This window comes from Lagenorhynchus albirostris, chromosome 5 (genome assembly GCF_949774975.1).
Source record: "Lagenorhynchus albirostris chromosome 5, mLagAlb1.1, whole genome shotgun sequence".
NCBI lineage: Eukaryota > Metazoa > Chordata > Mammalia > Artiodactyla > Delphinidae > Lagenorhynchus > Lagenorhynchus albirostris.
In genome coordinates, this window is record NC_083099.1 from 136,780,521 (window position 1) to 136,805,808 (window position 25,288).

General features: G+C 48.3%; 1 protein-coding gene across 1 annotated transcript; it reads left to right on the forward strand.

The window, feature by feature from the left end:
• On the forward strand, positions 1-25,288 carry CHAF1B (chromatin assembly factor 1 subunit B). Its single transcript, XM_060150916.1, has 14 exons — positions 1-70; positions 746-940; positions 1,367-1,499; positions 3,192-3,309; positions 3,839-3,942; positions 7,394-7,490; positions 9,181-9,265; positions 10,753-10,846; positions 15,144-15,213; positions 15,309-15,400; positions 19,107-19,254; positions 20,272-20,703; positions 22,555-22,649; positions 23,219-25,288. The coding sequence occupies exons 2-14, from the start codon at positions 815-817 to the stop codon at positions 23,308-23,310; spliced, it is 1,686 nt and encodes a 561-aa protein (XP_060006899.1). The 5' UTR covers positions 1-70; positions 746-814; the 3' UTR covers positions 23,311-25,288.

Below are 25,288 nucleotides of genomic sequence, written 5' to 3' on the forward strand. Positions count from 1 at the left end.
GCAGCGCGCGGGAAGCGGCGCGCGCGGCGGCGGGAGCTGGCGGCCGCGGGGACTGACCACGTCCCTATAGGTAAGGCTTCCCCGCGCTGGCTTCCGCGTCCCCGAGGTTTCCCGGCTGGACCTGGGGGGCGAGAGGCTCTCGCTGAGGGCCGGCCGCGAGGACCCGGGATAGCTCCTGAAAAGCGCGCGTCCGCGCGGCCGATCCCCGCCCCGGCCCCGAGCGGCCTCCTCCCAGGCAGGTCCGGTCCCGGCTTCCCGGGCCCAGCGGGAAGGGAGCTGCCTTCTCGCCTCCGACCTCGGTCCGTTCCCCGGACAGGCCCCTCCCCTGGGCGGCCTCCTCCCCCCAAAGAGCCCCCTCCCCCGCGGTCCCGGCCCCTTTCCCCGGGTAACCCCCTCCCACGCGGCCCACTCCCCCAGGCGGCCCGCCCCCAGCTCTCCGGGCTCGCCCGGCAGCCTCCACTAAGCGGGCGCGGGCGCCCAGCCAGGCCCGACCCGGTGCCTTGATTTCCTCTGCCCGGGTGTCCCATTTTGCTTTTCCGGAGGTAGCAGGAGAATAAACTGAACAGCCACGACTCAGCGAACCATTTTAGGTGAAACTTGCTAGGTGTTAACGTCAGACGTCAACAGTAACATCCTCTCCCAACGCAGCGTGCGTTTTTAACGGTTAGCAGAGTTCCTGGCTCCTACTAAGCGCTCAGTACATCGATCCTGCTGTAATATTCACCTCATTACCGACGATTTTCAGCTTTCCTCTGTCTTTGGAGAAAGAACGGTCCCCGAGGAACGGTATTCTGCCCCTTGAAGACTCAGGAGGATGAAAGTCATCACTTGTGAGATCGCCTGGCATAACAAGGAGCCAGTGTACAGCCTGGACTTCCAGCACGGAGCCGCCGGGAGGATCCACAGGCTGGCCTCCGCGGGGGTGGACACCGCTGTCAGGGTAAATGGGGCCGAGGCAGAAAGGCCCAGGGAAGCACTATTGAAGCAGCATTCTCCACTCTTCTATTTATAATGAGTGTCAACAGACACACACTACTTAGTTATGTAGCCCAGAGGGCTAAATTCTCAGGGCCTTGAGTCAACAACGAAAGCAAAGGAGAGCACCTTTCTTCCTGGGGTGATGTCACCGGATGCCCATTGCTGTAGAACCCTGAGCCAGTTTCCTCCTGGGAAACAGTTTGCACAAGAAAGAGGTGGGAGGCAATGGGACTGTAGGTTTATGTTTCAGATAGGAGTTCCTTCCTCTTACATTTCAAAAGAAAGACTAAATTTTCTTTCTGAAAATCAGCGTAGTGATGTTTTCGTCGGTACAGTATGGTGCGTGCTCACTATACGTTTCTCTGAATGAATGTGTTCGTATCAGCAGATCTGGAAGGTAGAAAAAGGACCAGATGGAAAGGCCATTGTTGAATTTTTGTCCAATCTTGTTCGCCATACCAAAGCTGTCAATGTCGTGCGTTTTTCTCCAAGTGGGGAAGTTTTAGCATCAGGAGGGGATGGTGAGTATTGTACTTCAAGATTCTTCAGAAACCAGATACCCATGTGTCTCATATTGAAGAGTGAGATTTGAGCTAGACATACTTTGTTATTTTAGAGGTCGCTTGATCCTCTCAATCTGTCATTTAGATAGTTTAGTAAAATAATGTTGTGGGGAGTGTGAAGGGGTGGAGGATGCAAAGCTTAAACCGAGAAGACCTGTTTGAAAACGGCCGCTTTCCCACTTGCTCTCACTGGGCCGATTGGAGACAAGTAGGTAGGTGCTTACCATTCTAAGTCCCAAGGCAACTGGCCTGGCCTTGTTTGGCTGTCAGTTTAGCATCTGTAAGTGATCACAGTCAGTTCCATGTCTCTCTGTAATTAATGAATTAATTGGCTTAGGGAGTATAGTCTAAACAACCCTCTAAATTATGTTTCTTTGGTGGGAGTAGATTGATTCATATTTCCTCCTTGTGCTTATTTTTTTTAAATTTATTTATTTTTTGCCTGTGCCACGCGGCATGCAGGATCTTAGCTCCCCAACCAGGGATTGAACCCGTGCTCCCTGCAGTGGAAGCGCGGAGTCCTAACCACTGGACCGCCAGGAAATTCCCTTGCTGCTTGCGCTTAAATGGCATAAAATGATACAGAAGAAGTAAATCTTTTTATCATGCTCTAAAACTAAGATAGTCTAGAAGCCAGAATACAAAGAAAGAAGAAATCTCAGATGTTGTTTGAAGAAGGAGGGAAAGAAGCCTGGTTGAATTCAGTGCCCTGATGTCCAGTGTTTCCGTCGAGGGGGGAGGTGGGGAGTGGCAGCAGCACAGGGGGCAGTGGGGAGGCTGGCGGGCCGTCCTCTGTGAGGCCGCACAGCGCAGCCCAGGTCCTTTGGCCTCGAGGGCCCGGAAACCTGTCGTCAGTCAGTCAGCACGTGGAGAGTGCCGGTCCGCCAGGGCCAGTCTCATCTCAGCCAAGCTCCCCGGATTCCAGTTAATTTAGAGAGAGAACGTGTGTGTCCACACCACCGGCTCCTTCACTCTCCTCCTTCGGGCATTCCTCGAAGGGAAGCCACGTCTTGGTCAGAAGGTTATGTGGTGAGCGTGGCGTCAGAACGTGGGGAGCTAGAGGACTCAGACAATTGGTGACATCACGCTAAGGGATCTGACGCGTCCATGGTGTTAACAGCTGACACATGCATGGGCTCACCATGTGCCAGGCATCGTGGGGTAAGTGCTTTATGCATTTGCCTCATTTGATGCTCACGATAGCTGATGAGCTAGGCACTGTTATCCTTCTCATCTTACGGGTGAGGAGACCGAGGCATCAAGATGGGAAGTGACTGGCCGTAGGTTACACAGCTAGGAATGATTTGCCAACCCTTGCGTTGGTGCCTCTGTTGTTTCCTTATTCGGCCACTTACAGGTTATGCCTGTGGATTTGTTAATGTAGTCAGTCGCTTTGCAGTAGTGTTTTGCTGGCCTGGGGACACTTCTGTTTAAGGAGACCTTGTATAGCTCTGATCTGGTATGAGTTTGATTTTGGAGTTTTTGTTCGGAAGGCAAATTTGCTTTTCCTGCCCCAATTCTTAGACGTAAATCCTTGTGGCCATAGTGTCTATTGAACAACATAGATATTATTTAATACCCTAAAAATCCAGAAGTGAAGGAGCCATGCTTTGTAAAGCGTGGCTTATCTTTAACTGACTCGCTCCACAGATGCTGTCATTCTTCTGTGGAAGGTGAATGATAACAAGGAACCAGAACAGATCGCTTTTCAGGATGATGATGAGGCTCAGCTGAACAAGGAGAACTGGACTGTCGTAAAAACACTGAGGTAACCTCGGGAGGGGCCTGGGAGGGATTTATCCTTATGACCTGTTGTGGCCTCTCCCATTGCGGAGCACAGGCTCCGGACGCGCAGGCTCAGCGGCCATGGCTCATGGGCCCAGCCGCTCCGCGGCATGTGGGATCTTCCCGGACCAGGGCACGAACCCGCGTCCCCTGCATCGGCAGGCGGACTCCCAACCACTGCACCACCAGGGAAGCCCGCATTTTGACTTTTATAGCTCACTTAAAACTTTTACTTATGCAAGACAGTAATACGGGCATAGTTTAAAAGATAAAAATATGATTAAAATGGATTTTCTTAGTTTGTCTTATAAAATTTTCCTTAGTAAACTTGAATCAATTTTAAAGATACAAATATCCTTGAAGGTAGTAGTTTATAGCTATAGCTAATATAGCTCTAGTGGAAATTCCTAAAGTCCCACTGTAATGTATGGTCCCTGAGTGTGCTTTTAAATTTTTGACAATTTTTTCTCTCCTTGAGACAAGAATTGCTTTTTCTCCTCTTTGGATTCTAGGGGCCACTTAGAAGATGTGTATGATATTTGCTGGGCAACCGATGGGAATTTAATGGCTTCTGCCTCTGTGGATAACACGGCCATCATATGGGATGTCAGTAAAGGTAGCTGATATGTTTTTGTTATTATCGGGGGAAGGACTATTCTAAGTGTCTAAAAAGCCGAACCTTTAAAGGCTTCAGAGGAGTTTTTTCAGTGAACTGGAATAGGTGTTTGGCAGGACAGGTTAGGGATTAGCCCCATATGCCATGGATCCACTGCATTTTTAAGGGCCCAGTCAGAATGTATGAGGCTTAGCAGTGGTGTCATGAGTTGCTGGTGCCAAAGCAAGGTAGATCGCACACGCCTGGGGGTGCAGACATGACGGGGCCGGCGGGGCGGCACACGGCTGATCCCTGTCGTCCTGGAACTTAGGGTCTCGGGAAGTTAGCAAGTCATAATCAGTGAGGCATTGCATGCTCGATGTTGGGGTCGGTGGGGTCAGGTTTCCATTTCGGGACATCAAGGCAAGCCAAGGACACCTCACTGCTTTGAAAGAACCTGTTCACTGGTTGAGGGGACAATAAACATGTAAGAAGTTACCGTAGGATGAAAATAGCAGTGAAATGCCAAAAGCCAGTGGTGGCTGACGCCTGACCACTTTTACCCCCTGCAGTCCTGTACTCAAGCTTGATGTCTTCTCCCAAACCTCTTCTCTTCTTCTTTATCTGCTGATTCTCCTGCAACCCAAGTGCCCAGGTCGGGAGTCAGGCAGCGGCATTGGCATCCCCTGTGGTGTCAGCACTGCATCAGCCCAGTTTTCATCCACGCTGTAGAGGCCTCTGTTCTTCGTTCTGTGCGGTCCAGCTGAAGCGTCCTCTCTCTTGCCTCATTTCCGTCATGCTCTTTCTTATCAATCCCAGACACTCGGCAATGGGGAGGACCAGTGTCACTCTCTTCTTTTTCCCAAATCTGGCCGTGTGTTGGGTAATTTCAGTGTCTGTTGACACTCCATCAGCACCCCCTGAAGCCAGTTGTAACGATCTTGAACACTGCCAGCAAGCTGGGCACTCTTGCAGGTGCTGGAGGATGCGTGAATACAATGGCTACGTTCTAGTGGGGTGTCAGACGAATACACAAACGTATGATGCCAGGAAGTGATAGCGCTCTGAAGGGGTCCGGGAGTGATAGGGTGATCTGGGAAGGCTTCTCTGAGCTTGTGGAGTTTGAACAGAGACTGGAATGAATCTGGGGAGCAAGCCGTGTGCATTATTTCATGGGAACGGCATGTGCAGAGGCCCGGCGGCCGGAGCTGCTGCTTGTGTCCCAGGAGCAGGAAATCACCGGACGGCTGGAGCAGGAGGGAGGGGGGACCTGAGGCTGGAGGGTGGTGGGTCCTGGCCACAGGGTCGGGTCTCAGATTGTAACCAAGGTGTGACCACGTGCTGCTGATGGGTTTTAAGCAGTAGACTAATGTGATTTCGCTTATTTTAAAAAAAATATTTATTTATTTATTTACGTATTTATTTTGGCTGCGCCGGGTCTTAGTTGCGGCATGCGTGCGGGATCTAGTTCCCCGACTAGGGATCGAACCCGGGCCCCCTGCCTTGGGAGTGCGGAGTCTTACCCACTGGGCCACCAGGGAAGTCCCTTACTTATGTTTTAAAAAGATGTCATTGGCTGGCATGTGGCAAACTCTCCCAGGACAGCACAGCAGGTAGCGGGGTGGGGGGGAGGAGCGGTTTTGAGGAGCGTGGAAATCAAGACCACGTCCTAGGCCTCCATCGTTTTTTTTTTCTTAACGTGTAATGTGGGCAAAATTGTTTAGAGTCGGTACGTTTTTATTTATGGAAGTTCACATGCTGTGATTCCTTCTGCCCATCACCTTAGTTCCTCCAAAGTCTGTGTCATAATCTTCAAGGTGGCCCTTTAGAAAGAACGCCCGCTTGATCCACGCTTGTCCTGTCGGCCAGTCCACTGTTCTGCAGCTGGGCTTCTTTGAAGGCCTGTCACTTAAGTGCTCTGACAGTGACGTCGTAGCCAGGCGTCCTGCTCTCCTGACAAGACGCCTCCTTCAGGCCCCTCAGCACCCCTGCTTCCTGCTAGAGCCCTCAGGTCCCCTGAGCCCTCTCGATTCCTGCTCTGCCGGCCCGTCTGACCTCTTATTTTCTCTCTCCACTTTGCTCCCCAAGGGGATCATTTATGTACATAGACCCTTTTCTTTCACCCGACGGTACCAAGAAAACCCCAGCCCAGGATTGGTGCTACAATACTGACAGTCTCCTGGTCCCGGGCTGAGCACAGCTGGTCACAAACCGGCCACCCTGCATATTGGGCCGCTATAAATTCGTCCTCACCAGCCTCCGATGGGGTCCTGGGGTCCCAACCCCTTTTGCTTGTGAGGTTCGATCCCACTCCTGTTCTCCCCGGCAGCTCCCCCAAACCTCCGTAGGTCTCCTTAGCCTTCTTCTTCACCCCTGGCCACCTTAATCTCAGCAGACTTCCCTAAAGGCCTTCAAGAAGGGGAGGGGGAAGGAAAGTTAGCCTGACATTTGTGCAGTGTGTAAAGTCACCGGCAGGTCACCAGCGACTTCAGGGCCAGGGTGGGGCAGGCAAGGAGCGGGAGGGAGCCCACGGCAGAGGGTTGAGTGAGTGGTCGGGAGAGCGAGTGATGGGGTGTAGACCGCTCCCCAGAGAAGAAGGTTTGGGGTTTTGTTTTTTTTGGCCTCATCATGCGGCATGTAGGATTTTAGTTCCCCAACCAGGGATTGAACCCGCCCCTTGCAGTGGAAGTGCAGAGTCTTAACCACTGGACCGCCAGGGAATTCCCTGGGTTTTGTTTTTTTAAGACTGGCCAAGGCTTCCTAACTCCCTCCTCTTTTTATCCGGGTAATCTCTGTGTGCTGCTGGTTTTATCTTCTAAATGTTTCCCCCAAAGCCCTTTTCCCATCCCTAGTCACAATGCTCTGGTTCAGGCCCTCATCTCTCACCTGGTCTGCTGTCACCTCCTAACTAGTGACACTTTTCTGTGCTCTCTTCGACCCTCAGTTTCATCTTTATAATGCAGGTCACTTCCCAGCTCAGCGTTGCTCTGAGCCACACCATGAACCCCCAGAACCGTTTCCTTGCACACGAGGGTCTTGCACACACCAGCAGTCTCGGCTACTTGTCACTGCTCTAGTGGCCTAAACTGACTTTCACCCCGTGGATTTGCTCAGAATACCTTCTTCTCTCCTCATCGGCCCCATGTATCCTGCCTGACCTGGAGAACCAAACTCTGAGCTCACTCCTTCTCGACCTCACCCCGGCTTTGTTAGCTGCCCTCTTCTCTGCGTCGTGTCACAGTGTGCATGCTGGTGGTGGGTCTGTCCCCACCATGAGCTGTGAGCTCCCTGGGAGGAGGGGCCATGTGAAGTCATCTTTGGTCCCCAGAGCCTGACGTGGAGTTTGGTAGAGTCTAAGTTACCAACTGCTGAATTATGGAACGGCATAAAGGAACAATACTTAAATTGTAGTTTATACCATTTGTGCATTAGTGGGTTTTGGTAATGTGTGTGTTGTGTGCTTTATTCGTAGGACAAAAGATCTCAATTTTTAATGAACATAAAAGTTATGTACAAGGAGTAACCTGGGATCCTTTGGGTCAGTATGTTGCTACCCTGAGCTGTGACAGGTAAGTTAGTATTTGGCAAGTTGTTTTCATCTCTGTTTGCTTGAAATTTTCTTCAGAGGTATTTTTGTTACAGCTTAACCAATGTAAGCCACAGTCTGGCTTTGATTCTTTCATTCTTGGTTTCGTATAAAGCATTTTGTTTTACTGCTATTCTTACAGCATAATAAGAAATTGGCAACTAATTAGGACAAGAGCCTTACACGAAGTTAGTACTTAATAAATCTTTATTGAGTGGGTGAGTGAATGCAGCAATAGCTTTGAATTAAATTTAAACTTCTTGGGCAACTTTTCAAGAAAAAGTCTTTTATAAATATGACTTAAGCAAGAAGAGATAACTAGTGGTAGTGTTGGATAGTTATTTCATTTTTTTGATTAGAGTTTACTGCTGTAGTGATTTTAACAACTCCATTTAAATTAATATGAAAATAAGATATTTTGTCTTCTCTGAAAGGAGGTCTTGTTGCTGTGTTTACTGGTACATTGAAACACAATATATATTTTTTTAATTAATTAATTTTATTTTTGGCTGCGTTGGGTCTCCGTTATTGCACTTGGGCTTTGTCTAGCTGCGGCTAGTGGGGGCTACTCTTCGTTGCGGTGCACGGGCTTCTCATTGCGGTGACTTCTCATGTTGCGGAGCACAGGCTCTGGGCACACGGGCTTCAGTAGTTGTGGCACGTGGGCTCAGTAGTTGTGGTTCACGGGCTCTAGAGTGCGGGCTCAGTAGTTGTGGCACATGGGCTTAGTTGCTCCGCGGCATGTGGGATCTTCCCGGACCAGGGCTCGAACCCGTGTCCTCTGCATTGGCAGGCGGATTCTTAACCACTGCACCACCAGGGAAGCCCTAAACACAATAATTTAATTGTGTTCCTGGAACAAAAAATTAAAAAAAAAAAAAAAAAACCAGGGATGCCAAGCATATCACTCACCAGTCATAATAGTCCTTTATAATATTTACCCAACTATTTTAACTATAACAAACTGAATTTCAAATGGCGCTGGAATGAAAGCACTAAGGAAGTGTTTATTTTTCATAGAATCTCCTGTAACATTCCAAATCTCATTTATTTTCTGGTATACGTGGGTTTTTTGGTTCTTTTTTTGTGTGGCCATGCCGAGTGGCTCGTGGGATCTTAGTTCCCTGACCAGGGATCGCACCTGTGCCCCCTGCAGTGGTAAGCACAGAGTCCTAACCACTGGACCGCCAGGGAAGTCCCCTGGTATATGTGTTTTATTCAGGCGGTCAGGAGTGAAACAATTTGATTAGCTCAGGGAATAATGTGAACTACCAACAACCAATTTACTTGCTGCCGCTTTCCTTACTCCTGCAAATTCCTGAGGGCGAGACCGTTCCACACAAAATAAACTTCACTGCAGTCATACAGATGGCCACTGAGCCAGATGCCCAAGACCTGAAAAATAAGGCCAGGCTTACAAGTTTATGTCCATTGACAAGTTGAAACATTCAATAGAGAATGAAATTATGACGTATTTCCCCACTTAGTTAGTGATATCCTTCTGGTTGTTAATATTTGCCTCTGTCATTCAGTTAAGTGTGAAAGTCATTGGTCAGTGGTTTTGCAGGCCAAAAGTTGTTGAAGCAATCTTCAGTTCTGGTAATAGATTGTTTCTCTGTGAAACATAATTCGTTTACTAGAAGAGATAAATCAGACTTTTCTTCTTTATTTAGGATCCTGAGGGTGTACAGCACACTGAAGAAACGTGTGGCTTTTAATGTCTCAAAGATGCTGTCTGGAGTAGGGGCTGAAGGAGAGGTACAAAATGTTTTGACATTCCATCTTAGCCGTACTGTAGTTGGGACTTAGGAAGTTGTGAGCTCCTCCATCGCTCGTAGCTACACCCCTGGTTTCCAGGACCCGACACCTGAACTGCAATATGACTTCCTCTTAGACCACCAAGTCTCAGTGTGGTGGACTGGGCTGGCCTGTACGGAGGTGGGGACGTCTGGGGGCCAGGGGAGAGGTGATGGTGGAGGACAGTGTTTCCAACCCTGGCTGAACTATGGAGTCACCTGGGAAGCATGTAAAAATATGGGTGCCTGGGCCCGACCCCAAGAGCTGTGATTCACTTGGCTTGAAGCAGGCAGGGCCCTCACGGTCTGAGGTGCAGTGAGGTTCAGGAACCACTGACTAGGAAGACCACAGCACTAGGCAACAGGAAGGCAGGTGGATCCAGCACCGACGATACACCTTCTTGGCAGGTGGAGGGGGACTCTGGCCATCGGGCTGGTACTCAGGAATGGAAAGGATTCTGATTTTTGAAAGAACTGGTAAATGAAGATAGCACTCTAATCCTAGTAGGTGAAAGGGAGCAAGTTGGTTACTATAACAAAGCGGATAAACAACAAGGTCCTACTGTGTAGCACAGGGAACTGTATTCAACGTCTTGTGATAAGCCAGACGGGAAAAGAATATGGAGAAGAATATACACATGTATGACTGAGTCACTTTGCCGTACAGTAGGAGTTAGCACAGCATTGTAAATCAACTCTACTTCAATAAAGTTAAAAACAAACAAACAACAACAACAAAAACCAAAGCAGAGATGAGGTGCAAATCCAGTCCTGGGACAGCACGTGAGGCAGAGTGGGCTGTGTGAGCTGGCCGACGCTGAGAGGTCACATGGGTAGTTAGGAGGGTCACGCCTGGTTGAGGATTAAATGCTTAGTGTTCATAAAGTGTCAGCGCATGGTAGCAAAAACTGTTCCACACAGGTGTTCAAGAAATGTTGTCTGAAAAGATGATAGGATTACTATTTTCTTTTTAAAAAGGGTTCATTCGGTTGGAGATTCTAAATATAAACACACAGATAACAAGCAAAGGGCTCCTAGTCACCTTCCTGCCTTTTCCCGGTCTCATTCCCCAGACAGACCACTGTTGACAGTGTGGTGTGTGCTCTTACAGAGGGTTATTTGTATAATAAGTATAGAACCACACAAACACGTAGACACACACACACACACACACACACACACACACACACACACACACACACACACACACACACACACACACACACACACACACACACACACACAGCTTTCCTTAACAAAAATGGGAGATCAGTTCACGAGTGATTGCCCTTGCAGACTTGCGTGATTATTTGATATGTAATTTATTTCAGTTTCATTTATTATTATGTCAGTAAGACATGACAACGTGTAGAGAAAAAAATAGGAATTGATAAGCCTTTATTGTGAATGCGAAGGTTTGGAATAACGTTTAGACTCTGTGTGCCGCAGGCGAGAAGTTACCGGATGTTCCATGACGACAGCATGAAATCATTCTTTCGTAGACTTAGTTTCACTCCTGATGGATCTTTGCTCCTCACACCAGGTGTGTTTAACAAAGCTTTTGATTTAAGGGCATGAGAGCAGCGGTGGTGGTGTCTGTGCTCCTGATTTTGTGATGCTCTTTGCAGCTCAGGGAATTCTGATGAAAGCAGTGGTCCCCAACTTGTCCGCACATTGAAACCTCCAGGGAGCTTCAAAAAGTGCTGGTACCTGGGTCCCACTTCCAGAGATTGTGTTTTAATTGGTTTGGAGTGTGTGGTCTGGGTTTTGGAATTTTAAAAAGACTTCTAGTGATTTTAATGTACAGACAAGTTTGGGAGCCACTAGACTAGAGTGATAAACATACTCCCTTAGGCAAATTCAACTTAAAAAAAATTTTAATGAGTGCCTTTTCCCTAGACATGTATGTGGAGGTCATCGTTCTAAAACTAATGATAAAGTGCCTTTATCATTTTTATTCTTAATAATGAAGCAGCCTGTTGTGACAGGTCTAGGCACAGACAAGTCTGGTTGGAATAACTTGTGGGAGTGTAGTGGTCAAGTCTGACAGGTCAGCAGAATCAGCAAGGACACGTCAGGGTCATTTTCAGCAGGAGGGTGAGAGGTTGAGTCCAGCAGGATTATCCAGGGCAGTGCTGCTGCCGACATGGTCTCAGAGGAGACCGTCCCCTGCTCTCCATGGCTCAGATACCATCCTGTGTATGATACGATGACATGACCCGGGGCTGGGCCAAACGGGAGGGCACAGGTCAGGTTTGCCACTAAGTGTCCCAGCCAGGCTGGGCAGAGGAGACCCCAAGAGTGTGTGAATCATACACACATGTGTGGGTTGGGCTGTAAAAGGACATTGGGGAACACGTGGGAATGACATTGGCCTGGGGGGGGGGTCCCAGGACCAAGAATAAGTAGTTGCTTAAGTATATTGAAAGTTGTTTACTAAACTCAGTAGCAGGTCCTTTCCTAAATGGCAGCTCCAAAAATATTTTCATTTAAAATCGGGTACCAGATAGGTTATCTGCTGCCACCATTATTATTCTTGGTGGTGTTAATAAATGCAGGAAATGAAATTACAGATATTGGAGGAAATAAAACTTTGTGATAGGTTTGTGTTTCTAGAAAATCCAAGAGATTTAAAAAATACTCTCAGAATAAAAAAAAGAATTTGATAAGGTGATAGATATTATAAAATACATAAAATCTGTATCTGCTACAGTAGAATAAGTACTTAGAAATGTGAAAAGGATAATTGTTCCATTCGTAACAGTGCAAAATGCAGAAGACATGGAAATGCATAGGAAAAAATTTAATAAGGCATAGAGCCTTTATGAAGAAGACTAGAAGGTCTTATTGATGGTTATAAAACAAGTTCTGAACAAATAGAGAGATTTCGTGTTCTAAAAATTAACATGATAATTGATTTCCAATTAGGATCCCATTTAAGGTTTTTTTTGTTGTTGGTTTGTTTCGGTTTTTTGGTTTTTTAATTGGATGACATCTCGGGTTTGTTTAGGAGAGTAAATGCAAGGAATAGTAAAAAAGTATGAAAGATAAGAATAATACTTGAGCAGGCATTTTCCTGTCTAAATGTCAGAGATTCTGTAGTGCTATTGTTATCAAATCAGTATGGTATTGGTATAGGAATAAACATACAGCTTAGTGGATCAGAACAGAGAATCCAGAAATAGATTCTGGGATAAAAGGGAATTTAATAGGTGACCTGAGTGGTATTTCAGTGGGAAGAATGGATTATTGAGTGAATGGTTCTGGAGTGTCCAGCTGTCTGGAAAAAAATTAGATTGGACTCTTAGCTTATCAGATGGATAAGGTGGGCTTCCTTGGTGGCTCAGTGGTTAAGAATCCACCTGCCAATGCAGGGGACACGGGTTTGAGCCCTGGTCCGGGAAGATCCCACATGCCGTGGACCAACTAAGCCTGTGCACCACAACTACTGAGCCTGCACTCTAGAGCCCGCGAGCCACAACTACTGAGCCTGCGTGCCACAACTACTGAAGCCCACACACCTAGAGCCCGTGCTCCACAACAAGAGAAGCCACTGCAGTAAGAAGCCCACGCACCACAGTGAAGAGTAGCCCCCGCTCACCACAACTAGAGAAAGCCCACGCGCAGGAACAAAGACCCAGTGCAGCCAAAAATAAATAAATAAAATAAATATATTTTAAAAATAAATAAGTAAAATAAACTGCAGGTGAATTCAATACTTAAAAATGGTAAAAATGTAAAACTCTTGCAAGAAAATCTAGGAGGACATTCTAGAACTGAGGAAGACCAAACTAAGACTGGAAACCCAGCAGCTCTTAAATGATAGACCTACCTTGCTGTATTTGAATGTAGAGCTTTTGTATGGCAAAAGACGCAGTAAGCAAAATCAGTAGTCATATGATGGGACTGGAAAATAATGGTTATGGTACAGAAAAGAGAGCGCTGACAGACATCATATACAATGGCTCTTCCAAATTGGCAAGAAGAACAGAAAGACAAAAGGAGAAACCCCAAAGAGGAAAACGAGAGAAAGGTGCACCAGGGCGGCTCGTAGAAGAGCAATCTGGTGCGCAGCTGGTACACGCGGGGAGGTGCTCGGAAGCGCGACAGTCAAGGCAGCGCAGGTTAATGTGGCGTCAGTAGGCATCCCTTTATTCATTTCAGGCTGGAAAAAAGTGAAAATAGCTGTCGCTGATGGGCATGTGTATGGCCGTTGCTGGAGAGTGTGGATTGTTAGGGCCTTTTGGGAAGGCAGTCTGGTAACGTTTAATGCATGTACTCTTCAGCCAATCCGCCCCTTGTCTGACATTCACTTCCTTAAGAAATGAAAACAGTACATAAGAGTGTATGTCCAAGGATGTTTATTGCAAGCATAGCTTTTTTTTTTTATGACACTTTCTCTTTTTTAAAATTAATTATTTTATTTATTTTTGGCTGTGTTGGGTCTTCGTTGCTGTGCACAGGCTTTCTGTAGCTGTGGCGAGCAGGGGCTACTCTTCGCTGTGGTGCACGGGCCTCTCATTGCAGTGGCCTCTCCTGTTGCGGGGCACGGGCTCTAGGTGCGCAGGCTTCAGTAGTTGTGGCGCGTGGGCTCAGCAGCCGTGGCTCGCGGGCTCTAGAGTGCAGGCTCCGTAGTTGTGGTGCACGGGCTTAGTTGCTCCGCAGCATGTGGGATCTTCCTGGACCAGGGCTCAAACCCGTGTCCACTGCATTGGCAGGCAGATTCCTAACCACTGCGCCACCAGGGAAGTCCAAGCATGGCTCTTAGTTGTAAAAAAACAAAAACGAAACAATACTCGTTAACAGAGAATGGGTGAATAAATTACGGTATTTTCAGACCAGTGCATAGTAGGTAGCTACTGAAGAAAGGATGCATTAGAGTCACGCAGGTTAACTGTCATGAGTAATTGACTGAGAAAAGCAAAATGAGCAAAAGTATAAATAATACCCCATTTTGTAAAATAGATTTTAAAAACCCACCATATGAATATACAAGTGATTGAGTTATAACTGGTTGGAACAATTATGTGAGCATGGGGGAAATACAGAATGACCTGATGGTTTGTTAAAATGGATTACTTGGGGATGGAAGGATGGGGTGAGGTGGGAAGAGAGTAGAAAGACTACTGGCTGTGTCTGCTGCCCCCCCCCCCAGCGGGTATGAAATGGTCACATGGAAGATTACATATGTGTGTGTGTGTGTGTGTGTGTGTGTCAGGAAATGTTAACGTAAAACAGGGAGATGTTCCCAAGAGCAACTGTGTGTGACGGTCATTCTCCAACATGATCTGACCTGGTTTTGAGTACAGCCTGAGGTGAGTGTAGAAGGGCTCTCAGATGTGGGCTGCTCCCCAGGGCAAAGGCAGCTTCTGCAGGGGCTGGAGATGTCAGCAGAGGGCTGGTCTCCTGGCAGCCTTTGGGCTCCATCAGGCTGAGGGGAAAAGGCCTGAGTCTCAGGTTTTGGGTGGCAACTGAGGTCAATCCAGGGGACAGAGAGCCGGGGGTCTGATCATAGCACTTCACTAGCAGGAATTGGCTGGATTCGCAGGCAAAGGTCTGCTGTGGTCAGGGCTCCCTGCTTTATGTTCTTCCCACCCAGGCCTGGAAGGGGCTCTGGGGCAGCTGAGCCCCTTGGGGAGGTGGCAGGTGGGTAGAACTGGAGTAAAGGGCTGAGCCCAGTCAGGGACAGGGTGTTTGCATTTGTCCTCAGTCACAGAAACATTGTCCAGGTAATAATGTTCCGGGGAGAATCTTTTACAAACCAGAACTGATGCTTATGTGTCTTTGCTGATGAACAGTTTAATAACACATGGCCTTGCCTTCCTCTACTGCTTCCCCAGCTGGATGTGTGGAATCGGGTGAAAACGTAACAAATACAACTTATGTTTTCTCCAGGAAAAATCTTAAAAGGTATGCAATTGAAGAAATATTTGAAATGTTTACCCTTTCTTTTTGCTTTTGTTGAGTGACGGTGCTTTTTTGCAAAACCGCGATTCATCTTGCAGGCCTATCGCCCATCTTCCGTGTCCTGGGAAGGCGACGCTCGCTGTCCGCTGCTGCCCCGTCTACTTTGAGCTGAGGCCAGTGGTGGAAGCAGGTACCTTAGAGCCACAGGGGTGTGTCACGTTCTCTGAGGCAGGTCACCAGGGTGGGTGGGGAGAGGTGAGTATGTGGGTTGGTTCAGTTTGGTCAGTCTTGAGAGCAAAGACTGATGTTATCAAAATACGTGTCAGATTTTGCGTTGTCTAGAATACACTTTCTTTGCTGCAAGCAACTTTAAAGGGCTAAAAATACTAGCTTTGTTTCTCTACTGAAGGAGGTTGAATGTCATTTATTATTGATTTCCTATGCAGTGAAAATCATGGAAAAATTATATGAATTGGATGTTTGTTTCACTGTTTTTCCACCTCCGGCTGCTTTTAAGATTTTTCTCTTTATCAGTTGGCTTTCAGCAACCTGATTACGGTGTGCCTGCTGCCGTTTTCTTTATGTTTCTTGTGCTTGGGGTTCATTGAACTTCTTAGATTTACGAGTTTATAGTTTTCATCAAATTTGGAGCACTTGGCCAGTTATTTCTTCAGATACTTTTTCTGTCATCCCCCCTCTCTCTCCTCTTCTTCAGGGGCTCCAGCTACACAGGTATTAGACGGTTTGAAGTTACCCGTGGCTTACTGATGCTCTGTTACGTGTTTCTTTCCTCTCTGGATAGTTCCTACAGCTTGTTTTGAGTTCACTGCTCTTCCGTGTCACCTGCCCCTGGTGCCAGCCAGTGTATTTTCTCTCTGTGACGGTGTAGTCTAGAACTTCTAGAGTTCAGCTTGGGTCTTCCTCACGTACCTCTGCCTTACACCTTCCCTCTTGCCTCTTGAACACGTGGAATACACTTGTTACAATAACTCTTTTAATGGCTTTGTGTACAAAGGATTGGTTTTGATGGATTTTTTCTTCCTCATTATGGGTCATATTTTTCTGCTTCTTGGAATGCCTGATAATTTTTTAAAAATTAATTAATTTATTTATTTTTGGCTGCATTGGGTCTTCGTTGCTGCGCGCGGGCTTTCTCTAGTTGCATCGAGTGGGGGCTACTCTTCGTTGCTGTTCGCGGGCTTCTCATTGCGGTGACTTCTCTTTTTGCGGGGCACGGGGTCTAGGCGCGTGGGCTTCAGTAGTTGTGGCTCGTGGGCTCTAGAGCGCAGGCTCAGTAGCTGTGGCGCACGGGCTTAGTTGCTCCACGGCATGTGGAATCTTCCCGGAACGGGGATCGAACCCGTGTCCCCTGCATTGGCAGGCAGATTCCTAAGCACTGCGCCACCAGGGAAGTCCATCTGATAATTTTTTATTAGACATTGTGGATTTTACCTTAGTGGATGCCGGATATATTTTCATCCTTATAAATATCCTTGAGCTTTATTCTGGGATGCAGTGAGGTTGCTTGGAAACACTTTGCGTCTTAGGGGTCTTGCTGTTAGGCTTTGTCAGGTGGGATCACAGGGGCATTTAGTCTAGGGCTAATCTCTTCACTACAGAGGCAGAGCCGCCTGGATGCTCTAATTGATGCCCATGAAGTGGGCGGTTTTCCACTCTCGCTGGTGGGAACATGTGCTGTTTCTAGCCTTGTGTGAGCTTCAGGGGTGGCTCTTTTATTAAAAAAAATTAATTACCTAATTTTATTGAAGTATAGTTGATTTACAGTGTCATGTTAATTACTGCTGTACAGCAAAGTGATTCAGTTATACATATATACATTCTTTTTTAATATTCTTTTCTGTTATGGTTTATCATAGGATATTGAACATAGTTCTCTGTGCTATACGTAGGACCTTGTTGTTTATCCATTCTATATAAAAAAGCTTACATCTGCTAAATCCAGTCTCCCACTCCATCCCTCCCCGACCCCCTCCCCATTGGGAACCACCAGTCTGTTCTCTATGTCCGTGATTCTGTATCTGTTTCACTGATAGGTTCATTTGTGTCATATTTTAGATTCCACATATAAGTGATATCATATGGTATTTGTCTTTCTCTTTCTGACTTAGTGTGATAATCTCTAGTTGCATCCATGTTGCTGCAAATGGCATTATTTTGTTCTTTTTTATGGTTCAGTAGTATTCCATTGTGTGTGTGTTTGTGTGTGTGTGTGTGTGTGTGGCACATCTTCTTTATCCATTCACCTGTCAGTGGACATGTAGATTGTTTCCATGTCTTGGCTATTGTGAATAGTGCTGCTATGAACATAGGGGTGCATGCATCTTTTTGAATTATAGTTTTGTCTGGGTATATGCCCAGGAGTGGGATTGCTGGATCATATGGTAGTTCTATTTTTAGTTTTTTGAGGAACCTCCATACTGTTTTCCGTAGTGGCTGTACCAACTTACATTCCCACCAACAGTGTAGGAGGGTTCTCTTTTCTCCACACCCTCTCCAGCATTTATTGTTTGTAGATTTTTTGATGATGGCCATTCTGACTGGTGTGAGGTGGTACCTCATTGTAGTGTTGATTTGCATTTCTCTAATAATTAGCGATGTTGAGCATCTTTTCATGTGCCTGTTGGCCATTTGTATGTCTTCTCTGGAGAAATGTCTGTTAGGTCTTCTGCCCATTTTTGGATAGGGTTGGTTGGTTTTTTTTGTTGTTGAGTTGTTATGAGCTGTTTATATATTTTGGAAATTAAGCCCTTGTTGGTCACATCATTTACAAATATTTTCTCCCATGTAGATAGTCTTTTCATTTTGCTTACGGTTTCCTTAGGGACGGCTCTCTCTTTCCCGTGGCCCTCGCTCCGGCCCTGGCTAGTTTTCCCGCGTGCGGCACTGGTCAGCACTCAGCTGAAGGCTCGAGGCCCCTGGGGCTCTGGCTCTGCCCCTCCACCCGCACGCTCCAGTCGCCTGGGCCTCCTGGCCTCCCAGCTCAGGACATCTGCCAGGCGCCGCCTGCGTTCCCTCCACCTCTGCTGGGCCTGGAAACTCCAGGCAGTAAACGGAGGTGATCGTAGGGCTCACCTCTCTCGCTTCCTGTCTCTGAGGGATTGCTGTTCTTCATGGCCTAATGGACAGTGTCTTAAAAAAAACCCGTTTCAGCATTTTGCCTGGTATTTTAATTGTTTCAGGTGAAGGGTCAGTCAGGTCTCTGTTACTACATGGCCGGACGCAGAAGCTGTTTTTAAGTTTCTAATCCTTTATGTGAATGACTATGATTAACTTGACAGCATTAAAACATCACTTCATGAGATGCTTCTACGTGACCCTGATGTTTCCTTAGCAGGCGGTGACCCCTCAGGGTGACTTGCCTCATTCACACAACTTTTTCTTCTCTTCTTTTTTTTTAAATTTTATTTTATTTTATTTTATTTTTTTGCACTACGCGGGCCTCTCACTGCCGTGGCCTCTCCCGTTGCGGAGCGCAGGCTCCGGACGCGCAGGCTCAGCGGCCATGGCTCACGGGCCCAGCCGCTCCGCGGCACGTGGGATCTTCCCGGACCGGGGCATGAACCCGTGTCCCCTGCATCGGCAGGTGGACTCTCAACCACTGCGCCACCAGGGAAGCCCTCTTCTCTTCCTTTTGAACCGCAGGTTCCCATGAGTGTTGAATCATAACACAGTGTCCTCATTGGTTCCTGCATGGGTCTCCTTAATTCTTATATTCCTATATAAAATAATACAAAAACTGAATTCTTCCGTAAAGCATTTAGTAAAGTTACATCACTTACGTCCCTGGGGAGAGGGCTTTTGGGGAAAATTTGTTTTCTTTGGGAACTTTGCTTTTGCTTGTTTGACTTTCTGTTCCTGATTTCGCCCGTCACCAGAGCCAGGTGTGGAGCTGGTGAGCCTGCCCTACCGCTTGGTGTTTGCTGTGGCTTCTGAAGACTCTGTGCTTTTGTACGACACCCAGCAGCTGTTCCCGTTTGGTTACGTGTCTAACATACATTACCACACCCTGAGTGATATTTCCTGGTGAGTGGATGGGGGAGACAGCGTACATTCCCCTGGAGTTGCCCCTCAGGTCAGGGAGCATTTCATCCTACAGTTGGCTTTTTTGGCCCTTATTTACCAGTTTTTTTAAAGGAATCAACGTAAAAAGGAAAACTGTTTCTAACTTGCTAAAGTACTGCTTCCTGTTGTGACTGCAGTGGGTGTTGATGCCGTGCAGACTGTGATGTGGTTCATCTATTTCTCATAAACCAAGGGGAGGCCCGGGGTCCCTGGTGTTGTGGGGACTCGCCAGGCCCTCTGGGAGGAAGCCCACACACGCGGGCCCCTGCTGCGCAGACAAGGAGGGGCCCCAGAACTGTGCCCGTCCTGAGGGGTCACTTTGCCCTCGCCTTTCTGCCTGGGGTTCTCAGCACCCCTGGGCTCCCAGTTCTGTCTCCACTGTGTGCTCGGGCCCAGGCTGGGCCTGGCCACCTACCATCCAGTTCTTGCTCTTTATCACTCTTTATCTTCTTTTCATCTTCTTTTTATTTATTTATTTATTAAAAAATTTTTTTTTGCGGTACGCGGGCCTCTCACTGTTGTGGCCTCTCCCGCCGCGGAGCACAGGCTCCGGACGCGCAGGCTCAGCGGCCATGGCTCACGGGCCCAGCTGCTCCGCGGCATGTGGGATCCTCCCGGACCGGGGCATGAACCCGTGTGCCCTGCATCAGCAGGCGGACTCTCAACCACTGCGCCACCAGGGAAGCCCTCATCTTCTTTTTATCTTGGAGGGAAAAAAAAAGAAAAAAAAAAAGGTCATCTCACCTTTATTCCGGTGAATTTGATGATGAAGCAGGGGTGGGTTGGGAGGGAAAGGGCGTGAGGGAGGAGCCCGCACAGATCCTTTCTCAGCCGTGTTTTTCCCTTGACGGCTTTGCCTTCAGACAAAGCTTGTGAGTTTGCTTGAACTTCCATTTCCTCACCAGTGATGAGGGTGCTAAGAGTGGCCTGTAGACTTCGGTAAAGTTTTTCGCTTTCTATTCTGTTTCGGGAATGCAGGTCCAGCGACGGGGCCTTCCTGGCCATCTCTTCCACGGATGGTTACTGTTCCTTCGTGACGTTCGAGAAGGATGAGCTCGGAATTCGCTTGAAAGAGAAGCCAGTTGTGTGTGTGAGAACTCCCGATACAGCGAAGAAAACCAAGAGTCAGACACACCCAGGGTCTTCGCCAGGACCCAGGCTGGGAGAGGGAACCCCCAGCAGCAGAGTCCGGGACCCCAGCAGCCCCTCTGCAACGCCCCCTCAGGCGAAACAGTCTCCGGCCCCCACGGCGGCCAAGGACACCCCTGTGACCGCTCCCGGTGCCAGAGGCTTCCTGGCAGGGCCCTCAGAGGAGAAGACCCTGCAGCCCGGCAGTCAGAATGTGAAAGCCCACGCATCCCGGAGGGTCACTCTGAACACGCTGCAGGCCTGGAGCAAGTCAACACCCCGGTGAGCGCTGTGATGGGAACAGAAGCTGCCTTGCCTTGTCAAAAGACAGGATAAGCCGAAAGCCCCTCGCATAGGTGAAATCCCACACAGCTGCCAGACAGATGTTTCCTAACGTCAGACCTGAGAGTACCGCTTCCTTGCTTACAGACCTCGGTTGGCTCCATTTCCTCCCCGTCGGGTGAGGTCCCGGCTCTTCGCCCGGCCCGTCACCGGCTCTGTGGCAGCCTGCCATCCAGCACGGTGACCCCTCACTCTCCTTCGTCCCGCGTGCTCTGAACGTCAGGTCCCCAGGGCACGCTCTGCCTTTGGAGGCCTCTGTGCCTCCACCCTCTGGGGACGCCCTGGACACCTGCTCCGCTGGGTGACACTAGAGTCCTCCCAGAAGACCCATTTGGATGTCCCTTCAGCCCTTTTCTGTGTCACAACACGTCGCATTCGACAGCAGGTGTTTGATTTATGCTTCTGTTTCCCTAGTTAGAGTACAGGCCCCCCAGGGCAGGAAGCGTGTCCCCGTTCTTTACCCGTGTTCTCCTGCCCAGACGGTAACAGGCACTTACAATAGGTAGGAAGTCAAAGGAGCACCTCCTCCACGGGGTTTTGGCGTGTCCAGCAGACTGGATCATGGTGAGCGGCACCTCGGGTCTGAATAGCCTCCAGGTGGTGCTGCTGTTGTTTTCTCCCCTGTTCATGCCCGTCTGGCTGGTGAATGTGCCCGAGCTCACGGCTGGCACTGCAGAGCGGACAGAACTGCCCAGCATGGCCCCTGTCGTCAGGCAGCAGCTGGCCTCCAGGCTTCCTTCCCTGGACACCTGTGATCCCGCACACAGCCTTCTCCCCGGCCCACCGCCCAACACTGGGAGGCGGCCTGGGGAAGGGGCCGTGGGGGGGGGGATGAGGGGAGCACTGCACGCCTCCCACACGCTCTGCCACGTTCACGCGACTTCATTGGCGGATCCATAATGTGGTTTAGGTGTAATGCTGGGCTCTTTCTGTATCTCTTCCTACAGACTAGCAATGTTTTTTTGAAAATTAATTTATTTATTTTTGGCTGCGTTGGGTCTTTGTTGCTGCATGCGGGCTTTCTCTAGTTGCGGCGAGCGGGGGCAGCTCTTCGTTGCGGTGCGCGGGCTTCTCATTGCGGTGGCTTCTCTTGTTGCGGAGCACAGGCTCTAGGCACTCGGGCTCAGTAGCTGTGGCTGGTGGGCTCTAGATTGCAGGCTCAGTAGTTGTGGAGCACGGGCTTAGTTGCTCCGCGGCATGTGGGATCTTCCTGGACCAGGGATTAAACCTGTGTCGACTGCATTGGCAGGCGGATTCTTAACCACTGTGCTACCACGGAAGTCCCTAGCAATGTTTTTAAAATTTATTTTTAAGTGGGGGAAGGGAGTGGGAAAGTGTTCTTTGAAACATTTTCGGTATTAAAGTTTTTCCCCTCTTAATTTCTTGCGAGCTTCTTGCAGTTATCATTTAAAAAAAAAATGGTTGTTGAGAATTAAGACTGTGGATTTTAAAAAAGAACCATCTATATTTTGGAGCTTTCCATACTGGAAGCCATGTCTGATAGGCTTATGTAGGAAACATCTAGCAGAGTGTTTAGCATGTCATTGGTAGTTCAGAAAACATGGGTTTTGAAACTTAGATGACTGGTTAAGGTTTAAGCTGACTCTTATTTATGTGATGGTTTAACTTAATACATGATCCTTAGTTACTAAGTAAGGGGGCATATTGACATTATATTCAATGCCTTGCATGATATGAGCTGAAAGTTTTACATGTTTCCTTTGACATTTGGTGTTGTATGCAAACCATTCCGATGATACTAATGGCCTTTTACTTCTTTTTTTAATCAAGGAGAATAAACTTAATACCCTTAAAGACAGATACTCCACTGAATTCTTTACCAACCAGCATAATTTCCAGCCCTTCCACAGAAGAAATTCAATCAGGTAAGTGATACTCTTACTGGTTTAGTATAATTAAAAATAGAATACCATCTCTTTTGGAAATGAGCACCACCCAACTTGAAGTCAGTTCTGAGAAAGCAAGGATGCATCTCACCAGGCCTGTCGTTTAAACCCACTGATTGCGTGTGTATTCTCATCCAGGAGCCCACCCTCCCGCCAAGGCGCTCCCTGCTAGGCAGACGGTGGATTTGGGAGATGGGTAGAGCCGGGCTGGTTCTCAGCCTCGGCAGTGTTGGCATCTGGGCAGGTCATTCCTCGCTCTGGGGCTGCGCTGTGGGTGCAGGATGATTAGCAGTGCCCCTGGGTGCTGGTACCCATCCCCTGCCCCGACTTGTGACGCTCTAAAATGTCATCAGACACTGCCCACTGTCCCTCGAGAGGCACAGTCGCCCCGGGTTGAGAACCACTGGGGTAGACCTTCTCCTTAGATCCATAGAGGACCTGGCCAGGCAGTTCGGTTCCTTGTCTGCACATGAAATTCAGTTTGTAAACGTCAGCTCTTAACTTAAAGACGTCTTCACTCACTTGTCCACCCTGTGCTTACATCTTAGAGATGCCTGGAGACCTTCAGGTCAGTCCCCCGGAGCTTAAGCGGCCGAGACTCAGTGAGCACAGAGAAGGTCCCCAAGGTCTGGACCCCTGATGAGACCTGTCATGTGCCTGAAGGCTGCTAGGTCTAGGGACCCCCGTGTGCCCAGAGAGGGGCGAGACCAAACACACCTGAGACCAGTGGAATCAGACGGAGCCTGACGGACACTAGAAAATGGATTTCTGTAACAGAAGATACGCGTGGACCGATTTTCTCCAGAAATATGTTGGCTGTTGTATTTAGCACACATTTTTACCTCAGCTATGTGAACATTTTAATAGACTAAATTCTCTTTTTGATGAGTTTCTGAGACTGGAACAGTTCAATGTTACCTAGTGTGAAAATCAGTAAATCCCCCCCCCTTGGAATACTTGTGTGAAAGTACAGACACTTTATGGGTGGACTCCTTCCACAGCTAGAATTAGAGAAGGTGGTTCGAGAAAGTTTATTCTGTTGAATTTTAGAGTGTTTGATTATTAGATCACTTTAGCTTCTAAATAGTTGATTAACTTTTGGAAGTTTGTTATGTTTGCTTTCTGATTTTAAAGGTGGTAATGCACATTCTAGAAAGTTAGTAAAGAGTGAAGTAGAAAAAACGCGTTGGAGGTGGAAATCACCCATCTCACCACCAGAGGGAACCCTTGTTACTGTTTCGGCATATTTCCTTAAAATTTCTGTTTTTATTAATGTTATTTTATTTTGGGGAGGGGGGGAGAGTTGAGATTTTACTTAAGATACAGTTTGGTATCCAAATAGGTTAACTTCTTAGACTGATTTTTCAAAGCAAAAAAAGTACCTTTCCTTAGCAGTCTGTGCCTCTGCTCTCGGTCCCTGGGATGCTGGCATGGTCCTTTCCCTCTTGGGAGCAGACCGGACTCATGGGCTGAGACGTATGACGTGCTGTCGCTGCAGGAGGCCTCCCACGTTTGGAGTCTCCTCTTAGCGCAGGAGACTCTGGTGATGTGACCAACAGGTGGTGATGGGTGGAGCCCTAGAAGCTGGTGCGGCTGCTTCACGTTGAGGAGTTTACAGATGATTTCATGGCCCTCGATGCTGTTCCTCTGGCACGATGAACACGGTGAGTCCCGCAGGTGAGGCTACACCCAGGACCCCTTCCCTGTCTGAACCAAATCAGAGGGCAAGTTTGGGACCCGCAGGTCCAGGCTCTGGCAGGGAGCCGCTGGCGATGGAAGAACACACTCTTGTCAGCTCAGGTCAGCAGCAAAGAAGAGAGCTGGAAAGGAGCGTCAGCTTGTTGCTAATCCACAACCCAGTTAACCAGAAAAAGAGTCTGCCTCTCTCTCCACGGGAAAGTGGCAAGTGGCGTGATTTACCACGTGGAGAGCTGGGAGGTGAATCCACGCAGAGTTGTAATAGTGCAGGTGTGGGTCATGTTCAACATGAAGACATTTAAAAATGTCAAGTAGCAGCTGTTTTGACCAGTGGTTCTCAACCTTGAAGTCCCCCAAAGACCTGCCGGACATCAACACCCAGGTCCTGCCCTCCTTGGTCTGGGGCCCAGTCTGAACATCGGGATTCTTTAAGGCTCCTCTGGTGATTTGAGGCACAGCCAGGATTGGGAAATCATGAGAGGAAAGCTTTCCCCAGAGATGGCGTCTGCTGGTGATAAATGCACTTGCACCAGAAGCTTTTTCAGGCTACTTCTCTGGTTCATCACCGATTGACAGCAAAGCCTCTCTACCCGGGCTGCCAAACTGAAGGGATAATATGTGAGATGCTGTCAGCTCTTCAGAGGAAAAAGGTCTTTTTACATTGCCTGCGGCTGGAGCACGGTGTGTTTTGTAGGGGTTGATCCCCGTGCAAACAGGAGTCGTCATGGGTCCCTTGTCCCTGTGAACCGGCTGGCTCTCCGGCCGCCCCCAGTGGAGGGGCGACGGGAATGGGTGGGAGGGGGCCGGCGCCCCTTCAGCGGAAGTGCACGTTGATAGGCACCATTGCCTGTTTGTCAGCTGTCTCCTCGACTGTAAATTACAGACTCGGCAATAAAAGCCCAGGCGGTGTCACCTCCCGG

Coding starts and splice junctions, on each gene's coding strand:
- CHAF1B (XM_060150916.1), top strand. CDS start 815: ATGAAAGTCATCACTTGTGAGATCGCCTGGCATAACAAGGAGCCAGTG. Junction 9,266..10,752: donor GAGTAGGGGCTGAAGGAGAG/GTACAAAATGTT, acceptor TGTGTGCCGCAG/GCGAGAAGTTACCGGATGTT. Junction 15,401..19,106: donor GAGGCCAGTGGTGGAAGCAG/GTACCTTAGAGC, acceptor GCCCGTCACCAG/AGCCAGGTGTGGAGCTGGTG.